The 27,179-nt window shown below is 38.2% G+C and overlaps 1 protein-coding gene across 12 annotated transcripts in view; it reads right to left on the bottom strand.

Annotated features, from left to right (window-relative positions):
* Positions 1-27,179, bottom strand: part of EHBP1 (EH domain binding protein 1) — a 210,109-nt gene that overhangs the window by 64,008 nt on the left and 118,922 nt on the right. For 11 of the 12 annotated variants that reach the window (XM_050316897.1, XM_050316898.1, XM_050316899.1 and 8 more), the window contains 4 exons: positions 17,131-17,309; positions 16,454-16,502; positions 9,429-10,343; positions 7,647-7,790 (listed from right to left, as the gene is read on the bottom strand). In XM_050316897.1, the coding sequence (XP_050172854.1) occupies positions 7,647-7,790; positions 9,429-10,343; positions 16,454-16,502; positions 17,131-17,309 (1,287 nt within the window). The remainder of the gene's footprint in view (positions 1-7,646; positions 7,791-9,428; positions 10,344-16,453; positions 16,503-17,130; positions 17,310-27,179) is intronic. The other variant, XM_050316908.1, reaches the window with a different exon arrangement.

Below are 27,179 nucleotides of genomic sequence, written 5' to 3'. Positions count from 1 at the left end.
GAAGATCTAGTGATCATATCTAAATCTGGTTGCAATTATCATCATGACAGACTAGTCTTTTCTCAATCAATATTTTCCAATTAATATTAAAAGACCAAGGTTGCCATCTGCAAAGTCCTACACCTCAATAAATTAATGTTAGGTGTTTAATTAATAAATATCAGATTTTTAATCTATTTTTAAAAAGAAAAACAATATAGGAATAACTTGGGAGTTCTTCTTTAAATGAATTAACACCATCACCTCAATCACAGATATTTATTTTCCAACTGAGGAGACTACAAAAAACTCTACTCATGAGCTCAATGCCTTTCCTAACACAGCAGAAATAGGGATTCTGATTTCACAGAGAAAAAAAAATTACCTAGTGATGATATTTTACACTGCTTTTCAAGAACCCGTTAAAATAATTGGTGGAAAGAATACCTGCATTGCTACCTTGAGTTTCAGGTACCTTTCAATCAAATTAAAATATTCTATTTTTGTTGTCTACTGTGAATTTGCCTTCTGTTCCACTTCTATTCATATTGGCTAGAGTTTACTTTTTGGTCACTTATTGGAGCCAAAGAGTTTGGAGCTTATTAGTTCAGAGGGGCAGCAGATTATTGCAGAACGTGATCAATAAAGGGGGCCATTTATTAAACCTTTTTTTCTGAGCATTTAAAATAATGCTTTGTTTTTATTTTAATGCAGCTGGCATATCCCCTATCTGCACAAATGTATGCAACCAAAATTAAAGTATGAGCATAGGGACTCATATCCTTTCAGAATCTGTCTCTTTCTGAAGCCTTTCTAAAGAGAACTTCCATTTCCACTGGTCTAGTGCATGCAAAAAAATGTTATCATTTTGCACTCAAATATTTATGAAAATGAAAAGCAATGGGCACAACCGATTGACACCTGAAGTAGAAAGAACTTATTAAATATGAATTAGATACAGCTGCAACAAGTCCTTTGAGCAAGGGAGTAATAAAAAGCAATATTCTGAACAACGAGAAACAATCTCCTGCCACAGCCCGTTCCTCTGCCCTCTGCACACAAACAGTGTTTGCATGTTTGGAGGAAACAGCTTTTCAGTGAAGTACTTTGTATGTGCAAATTTTACTAAAAAAGCTGAATATAGGCCCTGCTACTCTTCCAACTCTTTCTTTAAAAAAGAAAGAAAGAAATATATATATATAGAGGTAGCTATTGCTGTCATTCAACTTGAATAAATATAAAATAATGGTAGCAGAGATAACTAAACCAAAATCTTTCTCTGTACAGAAAGCAGGTTAGCAACAGTTGCATTTAAGCACAACAGCAGCATCAGGATTACTCTCTGAACCAACCCCAACCCCCTTCAGTTTATATTAATCTGGTTTAAATATTTATAGTCCATATGAAGTCTCTCTTTTTAGCATAGTTATCCTTGGACGCTCCTGTGAAGAAAGAATTACTATTTTCCTGTTTCACAAAAAGCAAAAGACAGAGTGATTCCCTCCTGGTATCATGCTATTGGAACCCCTGCATCCCAGAATCTATGCTAGATCCTAAATATGCAAAATTTTTGGCCAAATCCATATAACTGGTCAAGTCCTGCACTTAAATTCACCAAGGAGGAATCCTTAGCTCATGTAAAACTGAAATAACTTCAGAAATTATCTGTGGCCCCATTAGGGAGAAAAACACATCCTTTGCCAGATAAGCACTAGTTTTCATGAACTCCACGTGATACTGCTTTCCTTGCTAAGGCTGTCTACGTTACAAAAACAAGTTAAACAAATTTGACACAGGATTTAGGAGATGCCAGAAATAAAACCAGTGGGCACAATCTTAATTTTCATTCTGGTCTGTATCCTTTGAAACAGAGCCTTTTTGTAGCACCACCTTTTACTTTCAGTATCTCCTGGTCTTCAGCCCAGATCTGAGCTCTGCCCAGTGGTGTTCAGTGCTCGGGTTTATTTTCGCTGTTCAATGTGTAGGCTCATCAATATGTGTCATCATTCTTAACACCACAATATTCAAATCTTGCTCTGAAGACAGAATTATTAATTTCTCCTTTTCATTTCTTTCTACAGTGCCCACCACTATGGTATTTAGGGGCTTCAAAAGCATTAATCACATTAATCACGTTCCCTTCTCACGCCAGGCCATGGAAGCGTTATTATCCTGTTCTTCGGATGAGAACTGAGATGGAGATATCCAGCTGAAAGGATCTATCACTGGGTGCTTACTCTGGGAAGCCTATTACCTGTTTGTTTCTTTTTAGTATACTAAGCTTTATACAGCCTTTTATATGTCTCAAGCACAGCTCCAATTGATTTCCCTGACAGACCTGGACGTTCAATATATCTGCAAATCAAACTTTCACCTCAAAGCAATACAGAAAGCAAGGATACACAAATAGCGACCACTTGGAGGAAGTTCGGCTCAAAAGACTTAGCAGTTCTGATTAGGAACTCAGATAAAGGCAGCAGTACATTTAATTCTTTCAAGCACCTTAACCATGACCTCATCTTTTTGCTCCTCACAACCCCTGCTTCATTTGTCGTACACCTTCCAATTCCTGCAATCAGAAGTACAGAGGTCCTCTGGACAAACAGCCTTCTACATCACCTCTATCCTCTGAGGTAAATGAGACACAATTGCTTTGGGGAAAATAGTATGTGATCACATAATTAAAGACTACATCATAATGCATATACACAAAGGAGGTTAATTAAAGTTGCCTGTGCATTTCTTAACTCCTAATTCCATTCTCTGTAATCATGCTGACTCCATAACCATAGCCATTTGAGTTTACAGAGTAAATGACAGCTGCAGTAAATTTCCATTCTTTATGTGGACCAGTCACTAAAGGCAAATAAGACCAACATTTTGCCAACAGCCTTTGCAGATATTTGCTGACAGCAGAGTTACACTGAGATTCAGGAATTACGGATTCCACTTCAGGTTCTGCAGATGAGGGTTCCCTGTTGGAAAGGCCTTTTAGGCCAATGACTTCTGAATATTTTCCACTGGTGGTCCCCTCTAGCCTGCCACTTTACCAGTTAGGTTGCACAGACCAGCTCCAGTCTCCTCACCTTTCCAACATCACGTTCCAGCCAAGCTGCCGCTGCTAACAACCATCACTACAGGTTGATATTTTACAGCATCTGCTGGGAGCAGATATGTCCCTTCTAGCCCTGTGATATTCACCATGAGAAAAGGTGACTTAAATAAAAATGAGTAAGCTAATAAAAAGGCTCTCCTGGTTAAAAGCTAAGTGATTACAGCTGCTATACCAGATTGCAAATGACAGAAGCGCGTCGTAAAAGAGTCACCACATGCACACGTACATCAAGAAAGCAAGCAGAAAAGCTGAGCTGTTTATAAATCTACCATAGAGAAAGGGATCCATGAGGGGATCAGTAACTCTGTTCACAGAGCTCTTAAGCTAATTCTTCCAGTCTCCAAAGGGCTGCATCAATTCTAATGACACAGCTATGATCCTCCCAAACCATGTGCGTGATTTCAAGGAGGCTCTGATCAATGCAGTCTCTTCTTGGACTTCAAATGCCTGCCTAAATACCTCCACATACAGTCTGCATGCACACAGCTTGCAGGTTGAAGTGAAAAAAACTTCTCCCACGCTTTAAGTAGGGAAGAAATGGGACTAAGAAAAATACAGATAGAGGAAGCAAGCAAAGAAAAGATGGGACTAAATCAAGTGGATCGAACAGGAATGGAAGACAATGGGGCAGAAGGCACATAGGGAAGATGTCTAAGGGAAGAAAGAGTAAAGACAGAGGGTATTAAGAAACAAAAATTAAAAAGGAGAAGAAAGGGAGCTGATCTGGCCAGAGTAGACAGCTGAAAGATAGTGTGAGGAAGAGGAAGGAATGAGAAGATACAAAATAAAGAAGGGAAAGATACAGCTTGAGATGCAATGTAAAATGTGATTCAGGGGAAAAAAAGATTGAGTTATCAGGTATGAGAGCAAATTCAGTGCCTTAATATTTTGTTCCCAGAACTTCATCAATTTCTGAGTTAAAAGGAAAAAAAGTAAGACAAGTAATAATACCGACACGGAGCACAAATGTGAGGAGATGGAGCACATTACAGCAAGAAAGAAGACTTAAGCAAAGAGGGGTAAATGGCCAGAGAATGAACATGTCACGGGAAAACAGCCAGTACTTCATGAGAGAGGCTCATGAAGTTAGTGGTCAAAAAAGTGACAACAAAGATTAAAAAAAAAAAAAAAAAAAAAAAGAAAAAAGGAAAAGAGAAGAGGGAAGGGAAGGGAAGGGAAGGGAAGGGAAGGGAAGGGAAGGAAGGAAGGGAAGGAAGGGAAGGGAAGGGAAGGGAAGGGAAGGGAAGGGAAGGAAGGGAAGGAAGGGAAGGAAGGAAGGGAAGGGAAGGGAAGGGAAGGGAAGGAAGGGAAGGGAAGGGAAGGAAGGGAAGGGAAGGGAAGGGAAGGGAAGGGAGGAGAGAGAGGAGAGAGGAGAGAATATTGGTTCTACTAGAGAAAGGGTAGAAAGGATAGGGCTTAGGCAGAAGGAGGTCTAAGGTGTTTGCTCTAAGCTTAGGGGAGAAACAGGAACGCTTTTTTCAAAATGGAGTTTTACCAAAACAAATCAGGTGAGCACATACCAAGTAACTTGTAGTTATGGCCATGGAACAGGCTTGGAAATTTGCTCCCTGTCGTTGGCCTTGAGCGGCGATACAGCCCGTGCTCACCGTGCACACCATACAACCCCACATGTTGTATTTTACACTGTTCTCACTTGGTTACTGAGAAAACAGCAATTCACGGCTCTCACATGACAAATGCAGAGCCATAACAGCAAGGCCTGTGAGATGAGATTTTTCAAAAAGTAACTAATGAGACTGCAGGCTTTGCTTAGCTGGGGTGACTGACATTCAGAACATGCTCTGAAAGACTGGGATGCTTAAAGTTCTTTTTGTGAAGGTATCAAAAAAGGTGCAATTGCAAACTTCAAGACTTACTTTCAAAAGTATTGCCCCTGGGCTATCTCTTCAAAGTTTTCTTATTTAAAATTAGATCTTCCTGTTTTAAACCATTTTCTTTTGAATCTCAATCCAGCCCGAAAATGAGCCTAGTCCAATTTCCACTACTAAATGCTGATTCTCATTATCATAACTCTCATTTGGATAACACACTACTATACAGTACAGCACACTGACACATACAACACTGCTTTGAATCAAAGTTCTTATTATTAACCTTAATGACCAAAAAACCATGAATAGAAATAAGTCTGTACTAAATGTTAACAATCAAATGAGGAATGACCTGTAGAAAACTGCCACAACTACATCAAATGGAAAGGCTTCATCTCTATGAAGATCAAATATGTTAAAGAGAAATCAATGTATTTTATCTTATACCTATATATGTAGATGCACTCATGTATCCTCATTCAGAACATACATGTGTATGGATATGTATATAACATATGTATATAACATATGTATATAACATATGTATTCATGGTATATAAAGCTTTATATATGAAATATGAACACTGTACCAGCCTCCATTAAAGACACTCCTCTTTCACAATTCATGTCTCCCACTGAAATGCATTAAGAGAACACTGAGCTTGGTAAGTCAAGCACTCAAAAAGTCAGAAAATGTTGAAATTACAGTACCTGTACCACCTTGCATTGGTTTGCACTCCATATAGTCTTTAACTGCATAATCCATACATTTTTTTCCATACATGATACTTGTCTTTTTCAGTAGCCATGACTGACAATGTTCAGTGAATAAACATCTGTTCAGCAGCTCACTTTACCCTCATCATTCACTATCTGCCCTATACATTTTTTAAAACACGCTATTGAAACTTTTCTCTGAACACAGAATTATCAATTTATTCCAGACCATTTCTTTGGCAGTCAATACTCATATCTAAGAGTTTCCAAATCACATCTCCACAACACACTTCTGAGCTGAGAAGCTTTTGTCATTCTAATGTGACAATCAACTCAAGAGTGCCCAGTACAGTTTGCTCAGAGCGCCCAGGGTTTCACATGGGCTCGGGATCATTTGTGCCAGCACAGTTCTCCTTGAGCTTCTGATGGAGGCAGCAAGAAACCTTGGCTCTGCCAAGCTGCCATAAAAGACTGCCCCTTCCCTTTCCTGCAGGTTTCTAATTAACTTTTCAGCTTCTGTAACAAATGAAATAAGGTCCCATGGGTAACCTGGCTGCCTTAACCCACACAGTCCTAGCTCTCACCCTGAAAACCCTGTCACCATCTCCTACCCTTTGGCCAGTTTTCATGGCCTAGACAGAGTCTTTGACAGTTCGAACAGATGTTTCAAGGGGATGGAACGTTCTTCCCATAAAATAATGCTTTATCCAACCTAATACAGAGAAACAGCTGAACACGTTTTAAGTTAAAAAAAAAAAAAAAAATTAAAAATATTACCCTGAGGCAGAGGAGCTGATGGTGAAAATTTCAGCTCAAACAATGAAATACCACCAAAGTTGTAAAACCTATGAAAATAGGAGCTTGTAATAAAAACTGTTAGGCAACTTTAATTGCAGTTGTTTTTGCCTGAGTAGTTGCCTACAGTAACTCTCTTCTAGTGCCATTTTCTTTATGAAAAGCCAATTTAAAAAAAAAATCCAAAGCGAAATTTATTCAAAAATATACTTCTCTAGGAAAAACTTAAAATACCAAATAAGAAAAAATTGTTTAAACATCATTATACAAACAACACTTGTCTGCACACATGAATATATTTCAAAGTAAAATGAAGTGTCAGACTGGGGAAAAGAATTTCTAAGCTAAAAAAAATAGTCCAGCATGGATCCAAGAGAGTTAAGAAAATTAAATGAGACACGTAAATCACTGTCTTCATTTTTTGATTGTGTAAAGAGCAGAATTTGCCCCTCAGGACTCAGTTCTGAAAGATGGGAATCTGTAAAGATTCAAACCTCCCTCTCTCATTATTTTTCAGTTACATTTGCATTCTCAGTTGCCAGTACAGTCTCTAACGCACAATAGTTAGAATCACAAAACCCACATTGCAAAGGTTTGCATAAAAATTAATTAGCTTTCATCTCCAGATCCTTCCAGGTCACCACAGAGGCCACTGGAGATGCAACCATAGCTGCTTCAACACTGGAGCTCATTCCCCAGCTCCACTTTCCCATCTCACCAGCACAATCAACTCTGGTGATAAAAAGGAATTGTTCCATCAACTAACTCTTTTACAAGACTGACACAAGCAGCTTCATTGACTGCAAGAACATTCATGAAGCACCAAGGAGCTGACAATCAGAGGCTCAGGAAACCATCTATGTTAACCAATAAAAAGAGAAGTGATCAGAAATAGCACAAATTACTTCACTATCATTTCACAAGTAACTTTGGGTTTTCATCCCATTAGGAACTGCAGTGCCAAACGAAGAAGGTGCTCCCAGACTTCTGCTTTCAGGGAAGTTGGAGGCACCTTTCCATTGGCCATAACACGGGGAGAAACAGGCTTCAAAAGCGAATGAAAGACACGCAACACATCAGAGCAATTCAACGCAGAGGAGAAATATTCTGCAAGGACGTGCCCCTCCCGCCCCCCCTTCCCCCAAAACAAAAAGCACATACAATGAATTTTAACTCTGTAAACTGCAAGACTGGCCAGTATTTCTTACATCATTCAGCTGCTTATTGCGGGCTGGGATGAGCGTATTGCTTAGCTGCTTATTCCCTGCCTTTAATGCTGCATCTCTTCTTGCTTGCTCAAGCAGAACTCTTGCTCGTTCTTTAAGTTCTTCCTGTCTTGACAACATACGTTGCTTAAAAATAAAGAAATACAATTAACAGCAAGGCAGCCTCAGGGCACTGAACGTTTATACAGTCCTTAATGGCCAATGGCCTTCCTATATATAATAAAGGTCAGGAGTCACATGAATTACACCTTCATGAGGTGACAGAGAAATGAAAAGATGATCAAAATGTAAAAAAAGTCTTAGGCCTTTATAATGTAAATAGGAGTTCTCTCCCTTCCTCGTAAAACTTAATGTCTATCAGCATTTAATGCCTTTAAACTGCAACTGTGGAAAAAACCCAATTGGCTTCACAGAAGCTATGGCAAACATGCTATGTGTTTACTTGTTTACTTTAATATGTATGTAAATATAATGCTTTGTTGGCTACTTATATGGGTATAACTCATTTATAACTTAAATTGAACACAAAGAGGCTGAGTACGAGGCAAAAAAACCTGCAAATATATCTGCTTCTACTTAATTTATGAATATCCAAAAGAATGTCCCTTCTTCATACACAGGACTGACTGTATCTGCAGAGTAGAAACAACAAAAGTATGTCTGCATAGGCAACATGAGAACACGAGCAGCACCCAGACATACACACTCCCAAGGGCTGACTTCTTAGTCAAGGTCAACTGTGAAGACTGGTAAAATGCACCTCTAGGCCTCTACAAGAGCCAGAGCTGGGATAGGTGTTGCTTCTTGTGCTCCTGCAACAACCATGTGGGAATAGGGATGGTTGATTCCAAACTACAACTGAGTTCAAGGTTAAGAGTGAGCCTCACATCTGAGATTTTATTACCACGTGCAAATGCACCAATGATTAACAACAAAGTTGTTGCCTTTAAAGTTAACTCTTGCTTTTTCTTGGCCTGTTACACCCTTGCCCAGGAAAATCTTCACAGAGAACAAGTTTTGTCCCCTTCTGCTTTTTTATTCTATATGGGCCAAGCTGTTCCTTTCTCATCCGGTAAACAAAGATGATGACGACAATGATGAAGAGAAACTTCATGAGACTTCGCTGATTAAAGAAATTAGCTAGCTATGGAACTAATATTTGGCCATTATCATCCATCTGTGGACTGTTTCTCTTGCGATACACTGAATCTTTATGGCACTTACTCAGAAAATAACCCATAAAAATATCTGAAGCAATCACACTACCAAAAGACTGCCACAAAGCCAAACAAAGCCAAATCTGTTTCTACCTCACCGTTGTGGCCATGGTCACAAGGCAGTGGGGTTTCTCAAACAAGATTTTGAAATGTCTTTGGTAAATTTTAAGATACTCAAAACTTGACATTTTTTATTGAACTAGTGTCTTTTTCCAGTTTTTGTTTCAGTATGCAACACTTAGAAGAAACATGTTGCCACAATCAGTGGCAAAAATTTTGGAGCCATCTTCCAGATAGTTAAGAACACAACTCTCTTTAACTGGAGAGAGATTGGAAAGATTAATAGTGGGACAATTTGTATGAATTATTTTTCATGTAATGACCATTTTTCAACACCACATACTTTTTAGGTAAAATATTTATTGCCCAGCAATAAAAATACACTGCTCACCTCACCATTCATACTGAAGATACGGTGTAAATTACGAACACAGAGATAAAACTTGAACAGCATCTACATCCTAACTCACAGGTATAAATTTCTTACCTGGGCTGTTTTTGCAGTTTGATCCGCATGACTTAAAGCTGTTCTGGCATCACCGTCAGAATCAGATTCTGTTTGCCTTGGAGAAGCATGTGGTTTCTTTACAAGATCTGTATCCATATTATAGGAGTATCCAGGCTTAGAAGTAGGAGATAAACTCGGTTTTGTGACAGGTGAACCAGGATCTGCTCTTGTGCTCTCTGTGGATCCTATACATCCCAGCTTTTCTTGCTCTGAGAAACCAGTAGTACTGTCTAAGCTCTGGTGTCTCTTCTTGTTGTTATCTTCACAAGCAACTGTGGGAGACATATCCTCTTTTTGATCACTGACATGTGCTAAGTCACTGAATTCTAAAGTGTCAGTTATCAGCAATTTCTTCCTTCCCAATGCAGGCTGCACTTGCGCTGTGTCTGTGCTGCTACACTTCCCAATTTCTTCAGACGCAGAAGTCCTTCCAGAGCTCTGCTGGGATTTCTGGGGATCTGTGTCACTTCGAGTCCTGCGAGAAGAAGGGGAAGCTGTGCTCGGGCTTAAGTGGTCATCAGGAGTCTGATGCTCGCTCTCAGATTCTCCAACACCGCTGTCATTTACAAACACAGAGTCGTCCTGAGAAGCAAAGTCTGCCAAGCCACCGTCCGGCGGCTGCAGTTCGGGCTCCCGGTTCAGGTCATTCAGCTCTGCGTAGAATTTTTCCTGGTCGACAGAACTGTTTGTGTCCGTTTCATAGTTACCCACTTTGTACGTGCTTTTACTGCTGTTCTCCTCTATTTGCACCACGTTTAATTCCTGGCCACAGAAATGGGCCCTTATTTGATAGAGATAGGTCATAACAGTCAGTTTGTCGGGTATCGCCAATAAAACCATGTCAGAAGGTTCCAGCAATCGCGATATTCCTAAACTGGCAAACCCGTCGTACGCCTTTAAAAACAGACAAAATAAATGTTACAGAGTGGCAGTTTCTTAGGTTGTCATAACATTTCAGAAACGCAAGTGGAAGTTTCAGTCAAAATAAGCAAGTCTAAAACACATTCACTATTACTTGTATAACATGGCTTCAATCTTATTACTTATTATTCTTCTGGCTTCATTATAGTTGTGACTGTTTTCTGTTGCACCATCCAACTCATCGATTTTTCTTGATGGCTTCTATATATCTTCTATAAATCTTCACAGTAAAGCAAACTGAGAGAATATAACCAGCAAAACACACCCAAATGGCATTTTAAAAAACGTTTTTAACATACTTTGATGTCATACACTACTAAAATCTTTGGTTACTCAAAATTATTACACTTCTATGAGAAAACAGCTGTTCATGAAACAGCAACTTAAAAGCCCTTCTTTTTGCACTAAGAAAACCTGCAGATATCTTAAATGGTTACTTATTCAAGTAGCAGGAAACAAGCAAACAAAAAAAAGTCTAAGAGTTGGACCAGGAAAAAAAAAAAAAGCAACTCAGGATGGCTTTTTAAGATAAGGAACAAAGATATAAGAAACACAACACTAATCCATCTTGAGCTTTATCACTGATGATCAACCTTCTGCCTTCTACTTGTTATGTAATTGCAGTGATTTCTGTTGATGAAAAACTATGTCCAGACAGCCAAAAAGAACAACACCAGAGATTACTTGACACTAGGCATAAATCACAGTAATCCATCAAACAAATGCATTTTAAAAACATTTGTTGATGCTAAAATTGTAAGAAAGAGAGAGTGAAAATCATTCCCATTTCACTTTCATTTCTAAAAGCTAAACAATTGCAAGCCTCTCACTTTGTGAGGCCACATTGTCTTCTTTCAAGCTGGCCCTTTAAGTGAGTGGGCTTGGTGCATCAGGTTTTTCTAGTTTTGAAGAATTAAAGCCGTTTCTCAATTTACAATTAATTATTACTATCCTGGATTAACCTTGGAAGACAATATTGTGTTTCAAGGAAGCCTTTAAAAGGCCTCCTGTTAGCATAGATGCACTCTAAGTTAAAGTATGTGGGCTTTTCCTCCCCCAGGAATCCTGCAGCTCCTTGTCACCATCTTCTGAAGGGGCTTAAAATGTTCACAGTTGTTCCTACACTATTTTGAACAAAAGTAGTGCTAAATTTAAGACACGGATTTAAGACACCTGTCCTCTCACAAGGAAACAATAACACATATCACTGGCTTCAACTCAAACCCGGTTTTACACTTTTTCCTTAATTTCTTTAGTTTTAGAGGGACATTAAAAAGAAAAAGAGAAATCAATTATGATTTTTTTGGTATCCTCTTGACTTTCTTACTAGTAAATGTTCAGTGGAGAGACAGAATGTGGGGATGGGCTGGCCAGCTTTTGGCAGACCCAGTTATTTTGCTCGCTCTGAGAAAAGGAGGCTCTCTCCTTCCCCTTGCAATGTCATTCCCTACGCAAGGGTCAAACAGTTTTTGTTTCAGCCACTTTTCAAACTCTGCTACCAAAAGCTGGAATTTATCTTCCCGAAATTCTGAATGCTTCCCCTCATGCTCAGGTATAACTTGCCAAAGCATTTGAGGTGAAGTAATTTCTATATCACTGTAACAAATGATTCACAAAAGTTATCTACACATAGAAATGGTCTGAATGGTTTATTTTTAAGGTCTTCTGGCTCTCTTCTCATGCAAAATGATTTGGCCTAAAATCATTGCTGGTCTTCAGTGTGGTATAATTTCTTGTGAAAGTTGATTATGAGAGATTGTAATGCCACTTATAAACACAGAGCTGTGCTTAGATAAAGGAGTGACAAACATGACTGATGTATTTGCTGATACACAACTCCAGACAGAGCAGAACAGCAGCAAAGTTAGGGATGGAAAGGAACAGAGAGAACTCAGGTGGTAGAAGAGGGACAGCTCTCACTTACCTGGTCTTGGGAAACAGAGCTGGAGGAGCAGGATCAGGCTGGTTATGGAGAGGGAGACAAGACAGGTGGAACTGAATAGACATGAGGAGCACAGAGAATGGCAAGATAAAGGAGAGCAGGGCAGGGGTTTGGGTTGGCAGCCTAAGCCATGGCAGGTACCAGGAATGATGAATGCTCATATGACAGCAGAGAACAGGCTGGGCATGGAAGAATAGCAAGCCAGCCATGCTGTCTGTGGACTGAAGGTAACACCAGTATTTGTTGTTTGCTTAAGTGGGTCAGGTATAAACAACTTGTCACCCCACACTGTAGATAGTGGGAGCTACCATCTTAAGAATGAAAGGACCTAAGGACAGGCATGGCAGTCCAGGACAGCCAGGGCTCATACACATGATTTGACCTGAACTCTTTTTATACTCTTAATTTCTTATTTATATGCTAATAAAACTAAATCCTAGGAGTATCTCTCAGGGTCTATAAAATGAAGGTGAGGACAGTGTTTCAGGGTTGTCAGGAAAGGTACCTGCTAAGAAGTAACACTACAGCATGACTGAATTTGGAGTGATGGATATTCTCAATATCCGTGTTGATATTTTGCTGCAAATACTGCAGCAAAAACTGCAATTCACTTTTTGCTGCCTGCTCAGTTCTTCCAGTGATGCTTGGGATTAAACACAGTTATTTCCCATTGATGCCAGATAGTTATTTCCTATCTCCTCTCATTCTCATTCTGGATGATACACATTTTTGCTTCTCTCCTTTTAAAGTACAGTAGCTATGTAGGTTGGCATACCAGTGTTTTACAGACATTAGCTCTAGAAATAGCAATCGTGTTCTGGAAGTGTCCATACAACTGTGTGTGATGGGTTCTCCTCCACTACTAGAAAAGCTGGGACCTTCTTGATATTCCAGGATAGGTATAAATGTCTCGTGTTTCTAACAACTTTGTAACGTGGTATTAACAGAGTAAATTTTCCAATATTTAAATTATTTTTGTTAAACAGAGGCATAACTCAGCCTTGATTTTGCAAATGCTTATTTATCTGCACGTTTAACTCTGCTCCTCTATGATCTCACTGAGGCCAACAAGTACCTCACACACATGCAATTAGATATGTGCTCATGGTTTTGTGGAATCCAATCGTAGAAGTATGAACACCTATTTATAAAAGCATGACTCCAGAGTAACGGCAAGGAATTTTTTCCATTTGACTCAATACTACCCCTGTAATTCTGAGTTATTCTGTTTAAATGCATAATTTAAAAGGATTCCTTTTAAAAATTGATTATTTCATTATGACAATAATTTAAGTTCAAATGTATTGAGGAATTTATTAGAAATGGTCAAAAACTGGGGGGGGGAAAAAGCATCACAAAAATTGAAAGTGCCAATGGAACTCCCAAAATATATGTTACTATTCCCACACAACAATCTCTCAAATGAAACAAGCTTCTCGAAACAATAATTAAAACCAGAAATTCATTATTGGAATCATACTGTTGTGCCCTTCTACTTCTCACCCCTTCATCCCCTCAAAGCTCCAGCCAAGTGCCATTTAGTAGCTTAAATTTTTAAAGTGCAGGACATGTTATTAACAATATGAAAAAATTCTATTTTTGATAAGGGACTATACTGCCAGTATGCTTAATTTTAATACATTTCCCATTATTTTTAATTTCATTATTATTTAGTAATAATCAAATGGACATATTAAATCAAATTAGCTGGTTTATGGTACTGCGAAGGCTACATGGATATCTGAGATTTAAGTAGAAGCACAACTCTTTGGACCATCAGGGAAAGTATCTCTGTAATGTTTCTGATTTTCTCAAAGATAATCCTGGTTTCTCTTTTGTTCCTTACAGAAATTTGAATTTGCAACGTGCACCAAAAATATCTTCCAATTCAGATTGATGCTCATGTAGTAGCTGTTTGGGATTTTTTATTTTTACGTATTCAGGACACTAAGCCCATTTTCCTATCTCCCAATGAAGTTTTTTTCTTTTTTTTTTTTTTAAATTTACTGACAAGCTGATTGACAGACATCAATTGAGATCCATCAGCACAAGCACCACAGGAAGTATTCCGATCATTTCCCAACTCTGTAACACACTGACATATTGGCCAAGATCAGATGTCACAGGTAAATACCCTTTTTTATTCAGCATCAGTGGCAAGTGGTTGGTGTGTGTTATAAAGAATCTCTGATGATGTGCCTTTTGTAACAGTGCATTTCCATGTGTAATTATACTCTGTGTTTGCACTGAAATAGTTGTCTCTTAAGATACCTTCTTTTTTTTAAATTAAAATACAAACAAGGTCATGCACTTCTAAAAGATATACTATTATGGGTTAACCTTTAATCTATGGTTTTCCTTCTGGAGAGGGAGCAGCAGGGAAAGAAACATTTAAATAAAAAAAAAAAAAAAAAAAAAGAGCTGCTTCAGACAAAGAAAATCATCCTATTCATCCAAAGATGTTATTTTAATTGGTTAGGAGGAATCATTGTCAAATGCGTTACATATCTGCATGGAATTTCTAGGCAGCCATTGTTGGCAGTGTTGCATTCACTCCAACCAAGGGCACACGGGGTTATCTGGCAGAACTGTGTGAGACCAGGAAATAAATCTGCAGGAAGCAACTGAGATACTCAGTGCGGCTCTCAGGCGAAGGCTGGCAAAGTGATGAAAGAAAAAAACTGCACAATAACAACAATCATTATTTCTTCGATTCTGGGAACTATATCCTGTTAGAAAGGGAGGCTGAAAAGTTCACTGTTTGCCATCGTGGTTTCATAAAGAAAAGATGACTGATCACACTGGTAACGTTTTTAATTAATAATCTATTCTTTCTTTTTTATAATCCGGCTTAATTAGCTCAGGCGCTCTACAAAACTTGAAGTACAAAAACATATGGTCACAGAAAATAATGTGATGTCACAGATAATCCACTTAGGTCATCTTAAGTCCTCATATTATTATGAAAAAAATATCAACAGCCAAAAGACTCATGAGATAGCAGCAGCTCAGAGGTATTTCATTATTTATAACACGTAAGTACTGAATTAAAGACAAGTAACTCCCTGGTTAACACATAAATGTGCAGACACATGAAAATATAAACACAAATGAATTTTAATAAAGCACTTTCAGAAATTCCACATAACTAAATCATATTAGACTGTAGCTATGTTTGCTGTATAATACTGAACCTGATTAATTTATTTAAAGTATATTTTTATACCTTAATCCTAGTTAAATTTACTGCTTTTTAAAGCAGTATATAAACAAAATCCCAGCATTAAGAAGGCAGATACTTAAAAACAAATTTCAGATCATCTTAAGGAACAATTTCATTATCAGTGACTCACATGAAAATTTTAATTTCTAAACATGTCCCTAGGGCTCAACTGAAGCTTGTAGCATGCCTAAAATAGTGAGCAGAAATAAAAAGTCTTCTGGTGATTCCCAAACTGAATTCCTGCTTCTTCCAGAGAAACTTTTTAGATCTTTGCACCTACAAAGAGTAGTTTAAAACAGTTGCCCAGCACAAGGCTATAAAGTGTTTTCCTAATATTTCAGTTTATTTGCAAAGTATTGTCTCAACACTTTTTTACCCTGAACTTCCCATGTTGCGTACACCACTTCATTCAGCTAGTGCAGCAACGAGAGTAGGTGTAAAATTTCATCTTTAAAAAACAAAAATCACCACCAAAGCAACATCAACCCTGCCCAATTCCCAGAGCCCTGGTAAAGCAACAGCAAGAGAAGCCTCGTGTACAAGACAGTCCAACCGCGGTCACATTTTTTTTTTAAAATTTTTTTTTTTTTTTTTTAATTACGTGGCTGATCGGAGAAATCATGAGCGCTCACAGAAGGCTGGCCGGGCCTTTCCCCTGCCTTCCCAGTTAATGTAGGCCATACAAATATTAAACTCTAATGCCAGCCTTGAACTTGTTGTGAATGTTAAAACCACGACGAACTCGAGTCAATAATGCATCCGATTTGAGCCACGGGAGGCCGAATACCTTCTGTGAGCCGCAGTTATGACCTTACAAAACAACCACACTTTCCCAAAATTAATAAAAACCTGCAGTGAAGTCAAAATTGAGGCTATGTCTTTTTTTTTTTTTTTTTTTTTTCTCCTGGCAGTTCTTACCTTTTTGTTGTTCTCTTTAATATCTTGAGGATTCAGGGACTTGTAGTCACTGAGGGGGAAAATGGCACAGTGGGTATGTACAGTATTTGATAAAAGCAGCAGTTTTAAAACAAACTAAATCTAAAAATTTGACATACAATAATATCGTATAGTAACTAGCAATTTCACAGCAATTCAATCAACAAAACTAATAGTGTGGAAAATTAAAGGAATAAATAAATAAATAAATAAACACCGATTACATGTTTCATTGCCTGAAGCTTTCCATCTAAAAAAGAAGTTAAGGCAGGGACTAGAGGCCGGCCTTGACAACCAAATTTACCAGGAGGTAATCCGTCCTTGTCAGCGTACAAAGAGCTTATTCCTCTCATCTCATTTCAACACCGGCACAATTCTCATAATCATCCTGAAGTCAGTTCTTTGTATAAGATTAAGAAGAAGAAAAACAAATCACAGAGAGGGGAGAAATAATTGTTTATGCAACAAGGGAGAGCACAGAGGTCACAAAGTTTGAACATTCATAAATCTGGTTTCTTAGAAAGGACGGTTTCCTGTTTGAAAGGAAAGTGTGAAAACAATTCAACATCTGAAATTACACGATTTCATTTTTACGTAAACTTAACTTTTCTATATTTCTACGAGAGCTAGGTTATGCAGGCAAAGAGTACACAACTTACATTAGGTCTGGTCTAAAGTGATGTAATATTGCACAAAAGGATAAACCATTTCTCCACGACGTAGTAAAATTGGTGATTTTCACTCCCCTATAGTTTTTTGTAACTTCTTTGCACCACACGAGCAATGACTGACTGGCGTTTGGCTTTCTCCCCAAAACAGGACTTGGTATCGGGCTTGGCTGGAAGGAAAAAGAAAAAAAAAAAAAAAAAAAAGGAAAAGAGAGAAGATGATAAAAGAATTTAATGGAAGATGAGAATTAACATTAATTGACCTAACTAGATGATCTCTGTCCTTTGATGTGAGTTTAGGTCCTTCACAGCTGTCAGTTTACAATGACTATAACTTGCAAAAGACACAAATCACGAGTTATTATCTACAGTTGTTGCCCTAGGCACTTGTCTCGAAAGGATGCAGATATACAGGATTCCAGATCTACCCAGGAGAAGAGGCCAAGAATTGTACCAGTGGAAACACCGTGCTGAAACACTTACGGTATGGCCCCGCAACAGTCCGTGACACCGAGCCTTGAAAACATTTCCCAAAACGCAGCCATGGAAAAGCATCCCCACAAGCCCTTTCACTTTTAATGAAGATAATACTGGGACTGGATCAAAGGGCCAGGCAGAGCTGGGGCAGAGTTTGTCGTGAGCTGCAATCCACCACTGCGTCGGGGGGATCAAAGTCGCGACACAAGGCTGGTGTATCGCCCTCGAACAGGCTCCAGATTTGAGCTCTCTTTCTATGTAAGTGTGAGATTGCATAAAGGTAATTATGGCACAGCATTTCTAAACAGCCACTTCCAACCATACCCAAAGAGTTTCTCTTCTGGGCTTTAGCTTTTCTATGTGGAAAAGGAATTTCAGATGTAAATTGTTATCAGACGGTGGTTTCTAACAAGAATCATTAGCTAACAACAACAATTTACAAACAGGTCATTTTGACCCTCTTAGTAACATTTTTGTGGGCATAAACCAAGAATTAAAATAGAATATTTCAGGCAATTGGCGTTTGCCAGACTGTCAAATTCACTTCCACAAATTCAGCAGAGAACTTACTGACTGCAGCTGATGTTTTCAAGACTCACACACACTTATTTCTCTAGAAAAATTCTGTTGTTTTAAAAACTTCTTAGGGCTAATCAAAACGACAGAATGTGAGCGACACAAATCCTAAATCTGAATTATAGTCAAAGAACGCAGATCACTTGTTTTTTTGAATGTAATATAATTAAACTCATATACACACAACAAACAAGCTGTTGATGCACCTCAGAGCTAGAGAGTCCCCAAATTAAGATAAATAGAGCAAGTAATTTACTGTATCACAGCCACTTAAGTTTACGGTCAAACAGATTTACTTGTTATTGTCTATTTGTGAAAGACCTACGATGCCCCCCCTTGACTGAAGGCTGTCAGTGCTCAGCAATTAGCCTGCTGTCAACTGATTTGTTTTCACTGCTTCTGGGGAAAATAAACCACATACAGAACAAGGGAAGTAATTTTTCATTTACTGTCACAATCAGCCCTAAAAGGTTGTTTTATAAACATACTACCTCCTCATGAGATACAAGCACTGCTAACTCATTTAGGAAGAGCAAAATGTATCCCTTGCTGAGATTTTTTTTAATACCATATCATATGTGCAAAATAACTTGTTAAAAAGTGCTTATTTTTTAAATCCTGTCAACGATTCAAATCAGCATGAACAAATCCATTAACAACGAGACAAATATCTCTAAATACACTGAATTAAGGACTTAACAAGGATATGCAAAATAGGGAAGGAAAAGCAGCAACAAATTACAAACTTTCTTTACCATGCACAAGATCTAATCAGATAAACAAATATTGCATAGGAGCTGTCACACAGTTACTTCAGATTCAGAGTGAAGTAACTAAGATGTTGTTTTCCTCCTGTTTTTTTACAACTGGAAGCAAAACCCAGCAACTAACCAATGCTCTCAAATTCAAGGTACTATGTTACTTAAAATATATTTGCTATTATCAATTATATTTATGGAAATAACACTACTTAGAGACAATAATTAAAATAGCTCTATCAAATCGTGGAAAGACGATATTTTAACAAATTTTTAAAGCACAAAGGTACTTCTTCAAATCACAGAGCATCACAGATATATTAAATGTTAACTATAAAGTCTTAATACTTGTTGCTGAAATTCTCCACAAAAATTTTAAATGTTTCAGTCGCCACCTAAATGCATTCAGGTTAACTCTGAAATCACCTTAGGCAATATGCCTTAATTACTCATCTAACAAACTGAAGACATAAACCTATTAAAACAACAAATTCAGCAGAATTTCACATTTTATTTAAAAACTATCAATTTTTAAAAAGCTAGATTACATTTCCTTGAAAATCTATACTTAAGATGGAGCTTTTTTCCGTGTTTGTCTTTCCATTAATGTTAGATTTTCTAAAAGTATTTTATCCAGAATATGCAAGATTTAGGATGTGCATAATGTACTTACACAATTTTCTCTTCTCTTAGCTGATAAAGCAGAAGTTACATAAGGTTTTCTTTCCATCCTTAGTAGTCCAAGATTTTTGGATAAAGGTGAAGTTAATATTAGGACAATGTTAGGCTCCTAATTACCACCTGAGTCAAAGCTTTTGTTATTTAATCTATGACAAAAGCATTAAATTCAAGACACAATGGAAATAAAGGCAGAACTGTGTGTAAGCACTTGACATACCTTCAGAGGCATTAACAAATGTTAAGTTTTGATTTTTTTTTTTAATGAAACTTCATTATGAAAAAGATATTCTTTTGATACTTGAACATTATCCATATTAGTTACCGCTTTGGTTCAAGTACAATTACTACTAAGTACCTATTTCTAGTATGCTTTTGCTCTACAAGATCAGCAGGAACTAATCAAAGGAATGAAAATTTAATAAGCTTTCTCTTATATCATTCTTTTAAGCACTGACTACACAATTCTTCCAAACAACATGACAGTCATGACATGCCTATTTGAGTTCAAACCCCAAAGGCCCTGAGAACTTGGTTGGAAATGGCCCCAAAAAAGCATGAGATACCCACACCAGACTGCTAGATCTGCTCACTGATCAACAGGTAACTGAATCTAATGCACCTGACTTTTATCCAGCTGTGGGATAACTGCAGAGAAGGGCAGAGGTTCCAGAGCTGGTCCCTCACATGCTTAGCTCAGATCTAAATGTAGCATCATGTGGATGGATTTATCAGCTGGAGTCAGCACCAGCTTCAGGATATCTTTGTTTTGCACTCAACAAAAGCATTGAAGTCTCTATTCTTCTTTTGCATGTTCTGGAAGCTCAGTTAATGTGTTTTATAGCGTATGCATTTTTCCTCTTGGGAGATTATCCCATCAGACCACTACTCTATGTTAACAAGAGGACAATAGCTTTAAATATTGGGCTGCATTCCTACATTTGAAAATATTTAAATAGTTGTTTTGCTGCTCTCAAGAACACAGCACCAGGCACACTGATGGTTCAGAGAGAGAGGGTTGAGCTGCATCTCTGACACACAGGACAACACTCAGGAGAAGAAAATCAAGACTGAAATTTTGATGGGAACGTGGGGCTATGGACCAAGATCTCATAGGAGACACAGTGAACAGCCAGAATGAAGACAGCACGGGCTCAGTCTGAGCAACTCAAGAGCTTGTAGACAGGCTGCACAGGGGTAGAGGAATTTAAAGAAAGCAGGAGGCAGCATTAAAGGCTGGAAAGAAAGATGCTGAGAGGAGTAAGGAAAAAATTGTATGTAATCTAGGTGGAAGACTTACGTGGCTTGAGTTTTTTATTAATGAACACAACACCCCAAAGAGGAAAGGAGCTGAAACAACAACTCGGGATTGGTAATTAACTGCAGGAGGAGAGGAAGCTGAGATTGAGATATAGACCTGGAAGTCAGAATAGGGAAGACCTACAAACAATGAACAAACAAGTTTTTTTTCCTCAAGAAGGAAAATACAGACACTGGTCTCTTACTTATTTTACTGAGCAAAACAAAAGGGACTTTTCTCTTACCCCTATCAAAACCACAGTGCTGTCTGGGCTCACTGAAAATTGTGAAATCATTAAAATGCAAGATAAGGTAAATGAAAGTAATGCACAAGTAGGTGAGTGCAAATGTGCAGCGTGTGGCTGGATGTAAAAAATGTTTAGGAAAGTCAACTGAACTGATCAGTCTAAAAAGTAGTAAAAAGGTGCAACAGAACTTGCAAAAGAAGCAAATGCATTTCAGTCAAATAGATAATATTGTATCATCAAGATGATACCCAAGAATTTTATCTTTTCAACACCACAGGACTCCACCCATAGGAGCCTGTGAGTGTTGGAAATTGAATATGGCTCATTTAATACAATTTATGCCTTTGGCAAGGTCCGTACATGTCCAACATGCATTCAATTTTGTTTGTTGTGGGCTGTGGAACAGTCTAGGCCTAAGTCAAAAGATTATTTAATAGTATCATGAATATCAAATATTAAATACAACATGGGAAGACTGCAAAGACAGAATAAAACTGCTTTCTGTTTTATTCCAAAAATGGAAAAAACATCCCGATGATCCTGCATTGTGGTGCACTGTCCTTTACTTAGGCTAGTTAGTTATGTTTTTATGTAGCAGGTCATCATAACATTATGATGGCTTCAGTGACACAACAAAATGTAAGTGGCATTGCCCTTTGCTTCTAGTAAGGGAAGACCATCCATATATTAGAAAATACACATTTCCTAGAAAGAAATTTTAGGAGTTCTGCTATCCTGTTACTCTGAAAGACAAATGCATCAGCTTAGGAATACATTCTTTAACTTTGTGCTCTCTATTTGCGTGGCTACACAAAACATCTCTAGTTCCTACTGTCCCTAAAAATGAAGGAGATATGAAAATCCAGCTGCTAGGCACAAGTTACAGATTCAATGAATTTATTTCCTATATATGATTAATAACAAGTATTTAGGTAACCTCCAGGTTTCATCAGCACCATACGTCTCAAAACTTTGCCTTTCTCACTCTTCTGATTGTGCCTACAGCTAATGTAGATAGGCAATAAAATATAAGCTTTTATCTTAAAACCCTTGGCCATAAGCTTTTAATTGCTTATCTTTTTATAGGTTTAATTTTGGCACAACCAAACCAGTCCGTGTTCAATCCTAACCTTAACATTTAGACATCTGCCTGAGCTGACATGATGCTCTCATGTTTGGACCTGGCAAGGTGAAGAGGAAGGTGAAATCCTCGGGACACACCTCAAGTTAGCTGTTGGTCAAGTAGGTCAAATTATTTCATGCCTGGCAAAAGAAAGGAAAGCAGCCCTGCAGATAACTGCCTCTGGTTACTTTTACTCTGAGCACTGAGGAAGTGGTCTGGTAGAAAATGATGGTATGTGGTCATACAATTGAAATGTGCATGTGCTTATAACCTACAGGCATCCAGTGCACACAGATGGGAGAGACTGCCATAACAAAGGCTACTGTTAAGTACTTCATTTTGTAATTTTTGTAATTATCTGGTAGCCTCCTTTTGCTTTTTACTTTGTCTAGTAATGAAGTAACGTTTTCTTTGGGTTTTGGTTTGGTTTTCATTGTTGGGGATTAAAAGGATAAAAGAACCCAAGTATTCAGAACTAAAATCTCTAAGCCTTCAGAACCAAAAGCCACAACACATGGACTACTGGACAATTGCCTCACTTGGGCAACAGGACACAAGCGTGTCTGCTCATGGCATTCAATTAAGAGCAAGATAGACTATTTATTTCAAGACAACTACCTCCCCCTGTGGATGTTCTTAGTAGAGAAGGACAGCACCACACAGGAGTGAAGGCAGCCACCTCACCAGGCTGAGAAACCCTAAATTTATTAGCTGATGGCAAAGAGAAGATTATGTTAATGAGCTGGTAACAGAGAAACAAATATGAGGCAACATAATGAATTGGTTACTTATGTGCAAGTGATTTCACTTGATGGTCAGTACAGCCAGGAAAAAAAGTTACAGTGAGCTTCTTCTCAGATTCAACTATTATAAAAGGATTGGCCAAGGCTCACCTGGCTTCTCTTCCCTGAGGTCACATAATCTTTGTCTTGAACGACATGTTTTCAATTAAAAAAACAAGAAAGGTATATAATTCATACCATTAAGCAGAAGCGAACGTGGAGCTCAGTCTCTGATGATTACACATATTTGTAATATAACAGTATGAACAGATCACATGCAGGGATGGGGCCTCATTTTTCTGCTCTCAGAAGACAGGCAGTTTCCTTGTGTCCACCTTCCTTTCTCCAGTTGGCCCGGTGGCATGTGGGCTGAAGTCTCTGCTCTCATGTAATCTGTGCTGGAAGGCCAGATGAGCTACCAGGATGCTGCTGGTTCACAATCCCTGGCTCTCTGCCACGATGGGAACGTTCAGGGTTTTGGGCAGGTTGCCAGAATTAAGCAACTTAAACCACAGATGAGGAATAGCAATTTTCAAAGCTTTTAAGTTTGTTAAATGTGAACTGAACTAGCAAAACGCACCTCCCTGGGCCCAAGGCTATCTCTGCCACATTTCAAAGGCCTGCAGCAAACAATGGAAGTGTTAGAGCTTGTCAGAAAAGGTCACAAGAATCTCTTCTAAAAGAAAGCACAAGGCAAACTAAAAATGAGAGTCACTGCCAATTCTTCCTAAAAACAGTGAACTCTTGTTGCTTTTGCAGGAATTTCTTTTGACAGAGCCATTAAATAAACACAAGTCATTATCCCACTCTTCTGAACATTTCAACGGGCATACTTTTTTTCAGGCAATCTTCTGATGTTGAATCATTAAGGTGACATTGCTCCACAGAACTTTATAGTTACCCATTTCGTAAATCTACTGCTTCATTTACATTAATGCACAACCATAGGCATATTTACGGAAGCATTAGTCTTTCCCTGTGAGAAATCTTTGTTTTCAATACTTGAGAACAGAACACAGATGGCAGATTTGTGCAGGTATTGCACTAACAAAGGAAAACAATCTCTGTTTTGGGGGAACTTAGAGCACTCAGTATTTTTAAGTCTGGTATTGGTGATACAGTACCTCTGAAGGCCTTAGCACACCTCTTGATTGAGAGCAGAAATAAAGTCAGTATATTCTACAATCCTGCATAAGGTGCTGGTGTCAATGAACTTACATCAGGCATAAAGATGGATGTTCTTAAAACTACTTAGGACAGGTATAGATAAGTGAGAATTTAATGGAAAGAAGTTTTTGCCTTGATAAACTACTGCATCAGCAGGTAACTCTATGTAAACAATCACAAAATGGAGATTAATAAAAATATCGTTTCACCTCACATTGATAAGGAGAAGCTGTCCATAGACGATGGGGAGACACCTGAAATTATACACCTTTCTTTTTTCTTCCTCTGTCTTTATTCTACAAGTCAGATGCAAGTTGGAGACAAGTATTACTCATACAGACACAAAAAGGTGAAATTTTTGCCAGGTGCTTCCAGATCAGCTGAACACATTTAATGTAATCCTTTGGTACTGGAAGAACCAACAGAAAACAACATCTGAAATGAATGGACAGTCTGAAAACTTGAACATAGGGGAGATATTAGAAAAGTAGGAAAAGACTACATTCCCTTCCAGTTTTTAAATGCATAAGAAAAGGACAAATTGGAATAATGCAGACAAGCTAATGAAAAAGAAGTGGAACAAGTATATAAGGTGCTTCTTACCATATGAAAGTTAAAAGAAGACAAGGAACAAACATCATTTGCCATGAACAAATCACAACTAGCAGTCCCAATTCCTTCTCTAAGAGTGAAGTAGACAGGGGTGGGCAGAAGCATTACATAACATTATGAATGTAGTTGAGCTCTTTCAATTGTCTATCAAGATGCTCTCATAAGGAAGCACAGAAAACAGAGCCTTAATGAGACTCACAGAGGTGCAAAACAGTCTGGAAAGCTATATCCAAGACTAGTTTTAAATGATTCTCTGAATCATTTAAGGGGTTCTGCAAGAGTATTTCTTGGGTTCTGTGAAAGTCTGAATCAGGAAGGTGGACAATAGACAATAGACAAGAAGCTGAGATGGATATCAAATGCACTAGAAGAACCCCAATCACATAAAAAGGAGAAAAGGTATGAAGGAAACAGTAGGAAATTCAACAGGTACAAACGAAACATAGCAAGGAGTAATCATTTACATAAATGCAGGATGAGGAAGAACTGGTTAGGTAAAAGCTCGTCACAAAAGGATGTGGGGGAAACAGTCTATTCAAGCTGAACATAGAGTCAACAACATCAGGTTGTTACGGAAAAAAAACAAATATCATACTGAGATGTACAGACAGGAATAAAGCTTGCAAGACACACACTGCCTCTTCCACTCTACTCAGCAACAACAAAAATTTTATGTTCAGTTTTCTCTGATGCAGACTGTAAGGAAAATGAGCCCAAAGATCAGGAAAAAAAAAAAAAAGCATGAAGAAAACTGGAGCAAATTTAGGTCATGTATCTTATGGAAAAATGCTAAAGTAACATGGTAAGTTTTCAAGCATATAAAATTCTAAAGAAGAAAGAAAATCCTTTGTCCCCCATGCCAGTGTTTACCAAAATGAAGTTACAGGCTTTAATTGCAACAGGTCAGACACCAGGAGGAGCAATCTATAAAACAGGATAATGAAGCACTCAAGACTGCCTGGGAAAGCCATGAATCTCTCATTATTGGAGGTTGCAGAAATCCTTCATTTTGTAAAGGAAAACTTGGCCTTTGGGCAAGTAGATGGACCAAGTGCTTCAGACCCAATTTCTCTGTGTTTCTTAACTCAGTAGTCTACAAGAAAAGGACACAACTTGCACAGGCTGCTGCCATCGGTGAGCAGGAGCCTGGCAGAGGTTCCCTCCGAGCACTGGCAGCAGCAGAAACAAGCTGGAAAACCCCCAATTCCCACCAAGCAACACTTCACACTGGTCTCTCACATCAACCACCAAAAAAAACCACTTCCCATTTTAAAAATAAATCCTAGCATAGAAGTCCAGATATTATTTGTTTCATAAGCAACTCATGCAATAATTTCCCCTACATTAATAACGTCTCCTTGCAAAGAACAGTATATTTTGGGTTTTTTTTCCTGGCATGTAGCTATCTGACTACAGGGAAAGTTCAGTAACCACTAACCACTCTCCAAATGAACAACTGCACAGAGTGTGTCTTTTCTCTTTCAGTTGTTTAGGAGATTTGCTATTGAAGAATTATAACCCCACCACTTCAACTGCTCCTCATGAGCACTACCAGAGAGAGGAAGGCTCTCTCTCATTCAGCATATCTCCACAGAAAGTCACCAAGCCACTTTAAAATCCAGGATACATTGGAAAGGTTTTTTTCAGCTGCAAGGCAAGAGTTCAAGGTCAAACTCAGGACAACAGTCAGAAAAAAACCCACCCAATTGCAGTTGGGTGAAATAAGGTATTTGGGCAATCTGTAAGATGTAAGCAAATCAGCTGGATTCAGCTCTGTCACAGTAGAGATGTCACAAGCAGAGTGAACTGGGAAACAAAAATTACCTTAGAGGTGGGGTTTTTTTAAGAAAAAAAAAAAAAGATAACGCTTCAAAAAGTCTTCTCTACCAGAAATGGAACATTTCACTCACAAGCACCATTCATAAACAACAAAGAAAACAAAAAAGCATTACTAAATAAAAGCAAGTGAAAAATTAACGAATGGCAGGCTTGAATATTCTTGTTTTAGTTGCCCAACAGAAAGAGCATTATTTAAGCAGTGTGAAGGCAGATTGTTATCTTTACCTCTCTGAATAGTACCTTATTCTGTGAACAGCCCCCACGGAATAACAGCCCCTACTCAAGGATTCAATAGCTTAATGAACATAACAAGACTGGCACAATCTGGAGCTTAATTTGCATGCAGTTTAAATATTTTTGCTTTATTAGTTTCATTTCAAAATAAAAATACATGTAAAAGTAACACCAATTCAAGTGCCACTTGGCTTAACATATATTTTTCCAGGAATTCTTACACTATCCAAATTTGCTAATTGCTAGA

Source organism: Myiozetetes cayanensis, unplaced genomic scaffold (assembly GCF_022539395.1).
Source record: "Myiozetetes cayanensis isolate MyiCay16 unplaced genomic scaffold, myiCay2020 scf2-11, whole genome shotgun sequence".
NCBI classification, from domain to species: Eukaryota; Metazoa; Chordata; class Aves; order Passeriformes; family Tyrannidae; genus Myiozetetes; species Myiozetetes cayanensis.
This window is presented reverse-complemented; position numbering and strand designations above follow the sequence as displayed.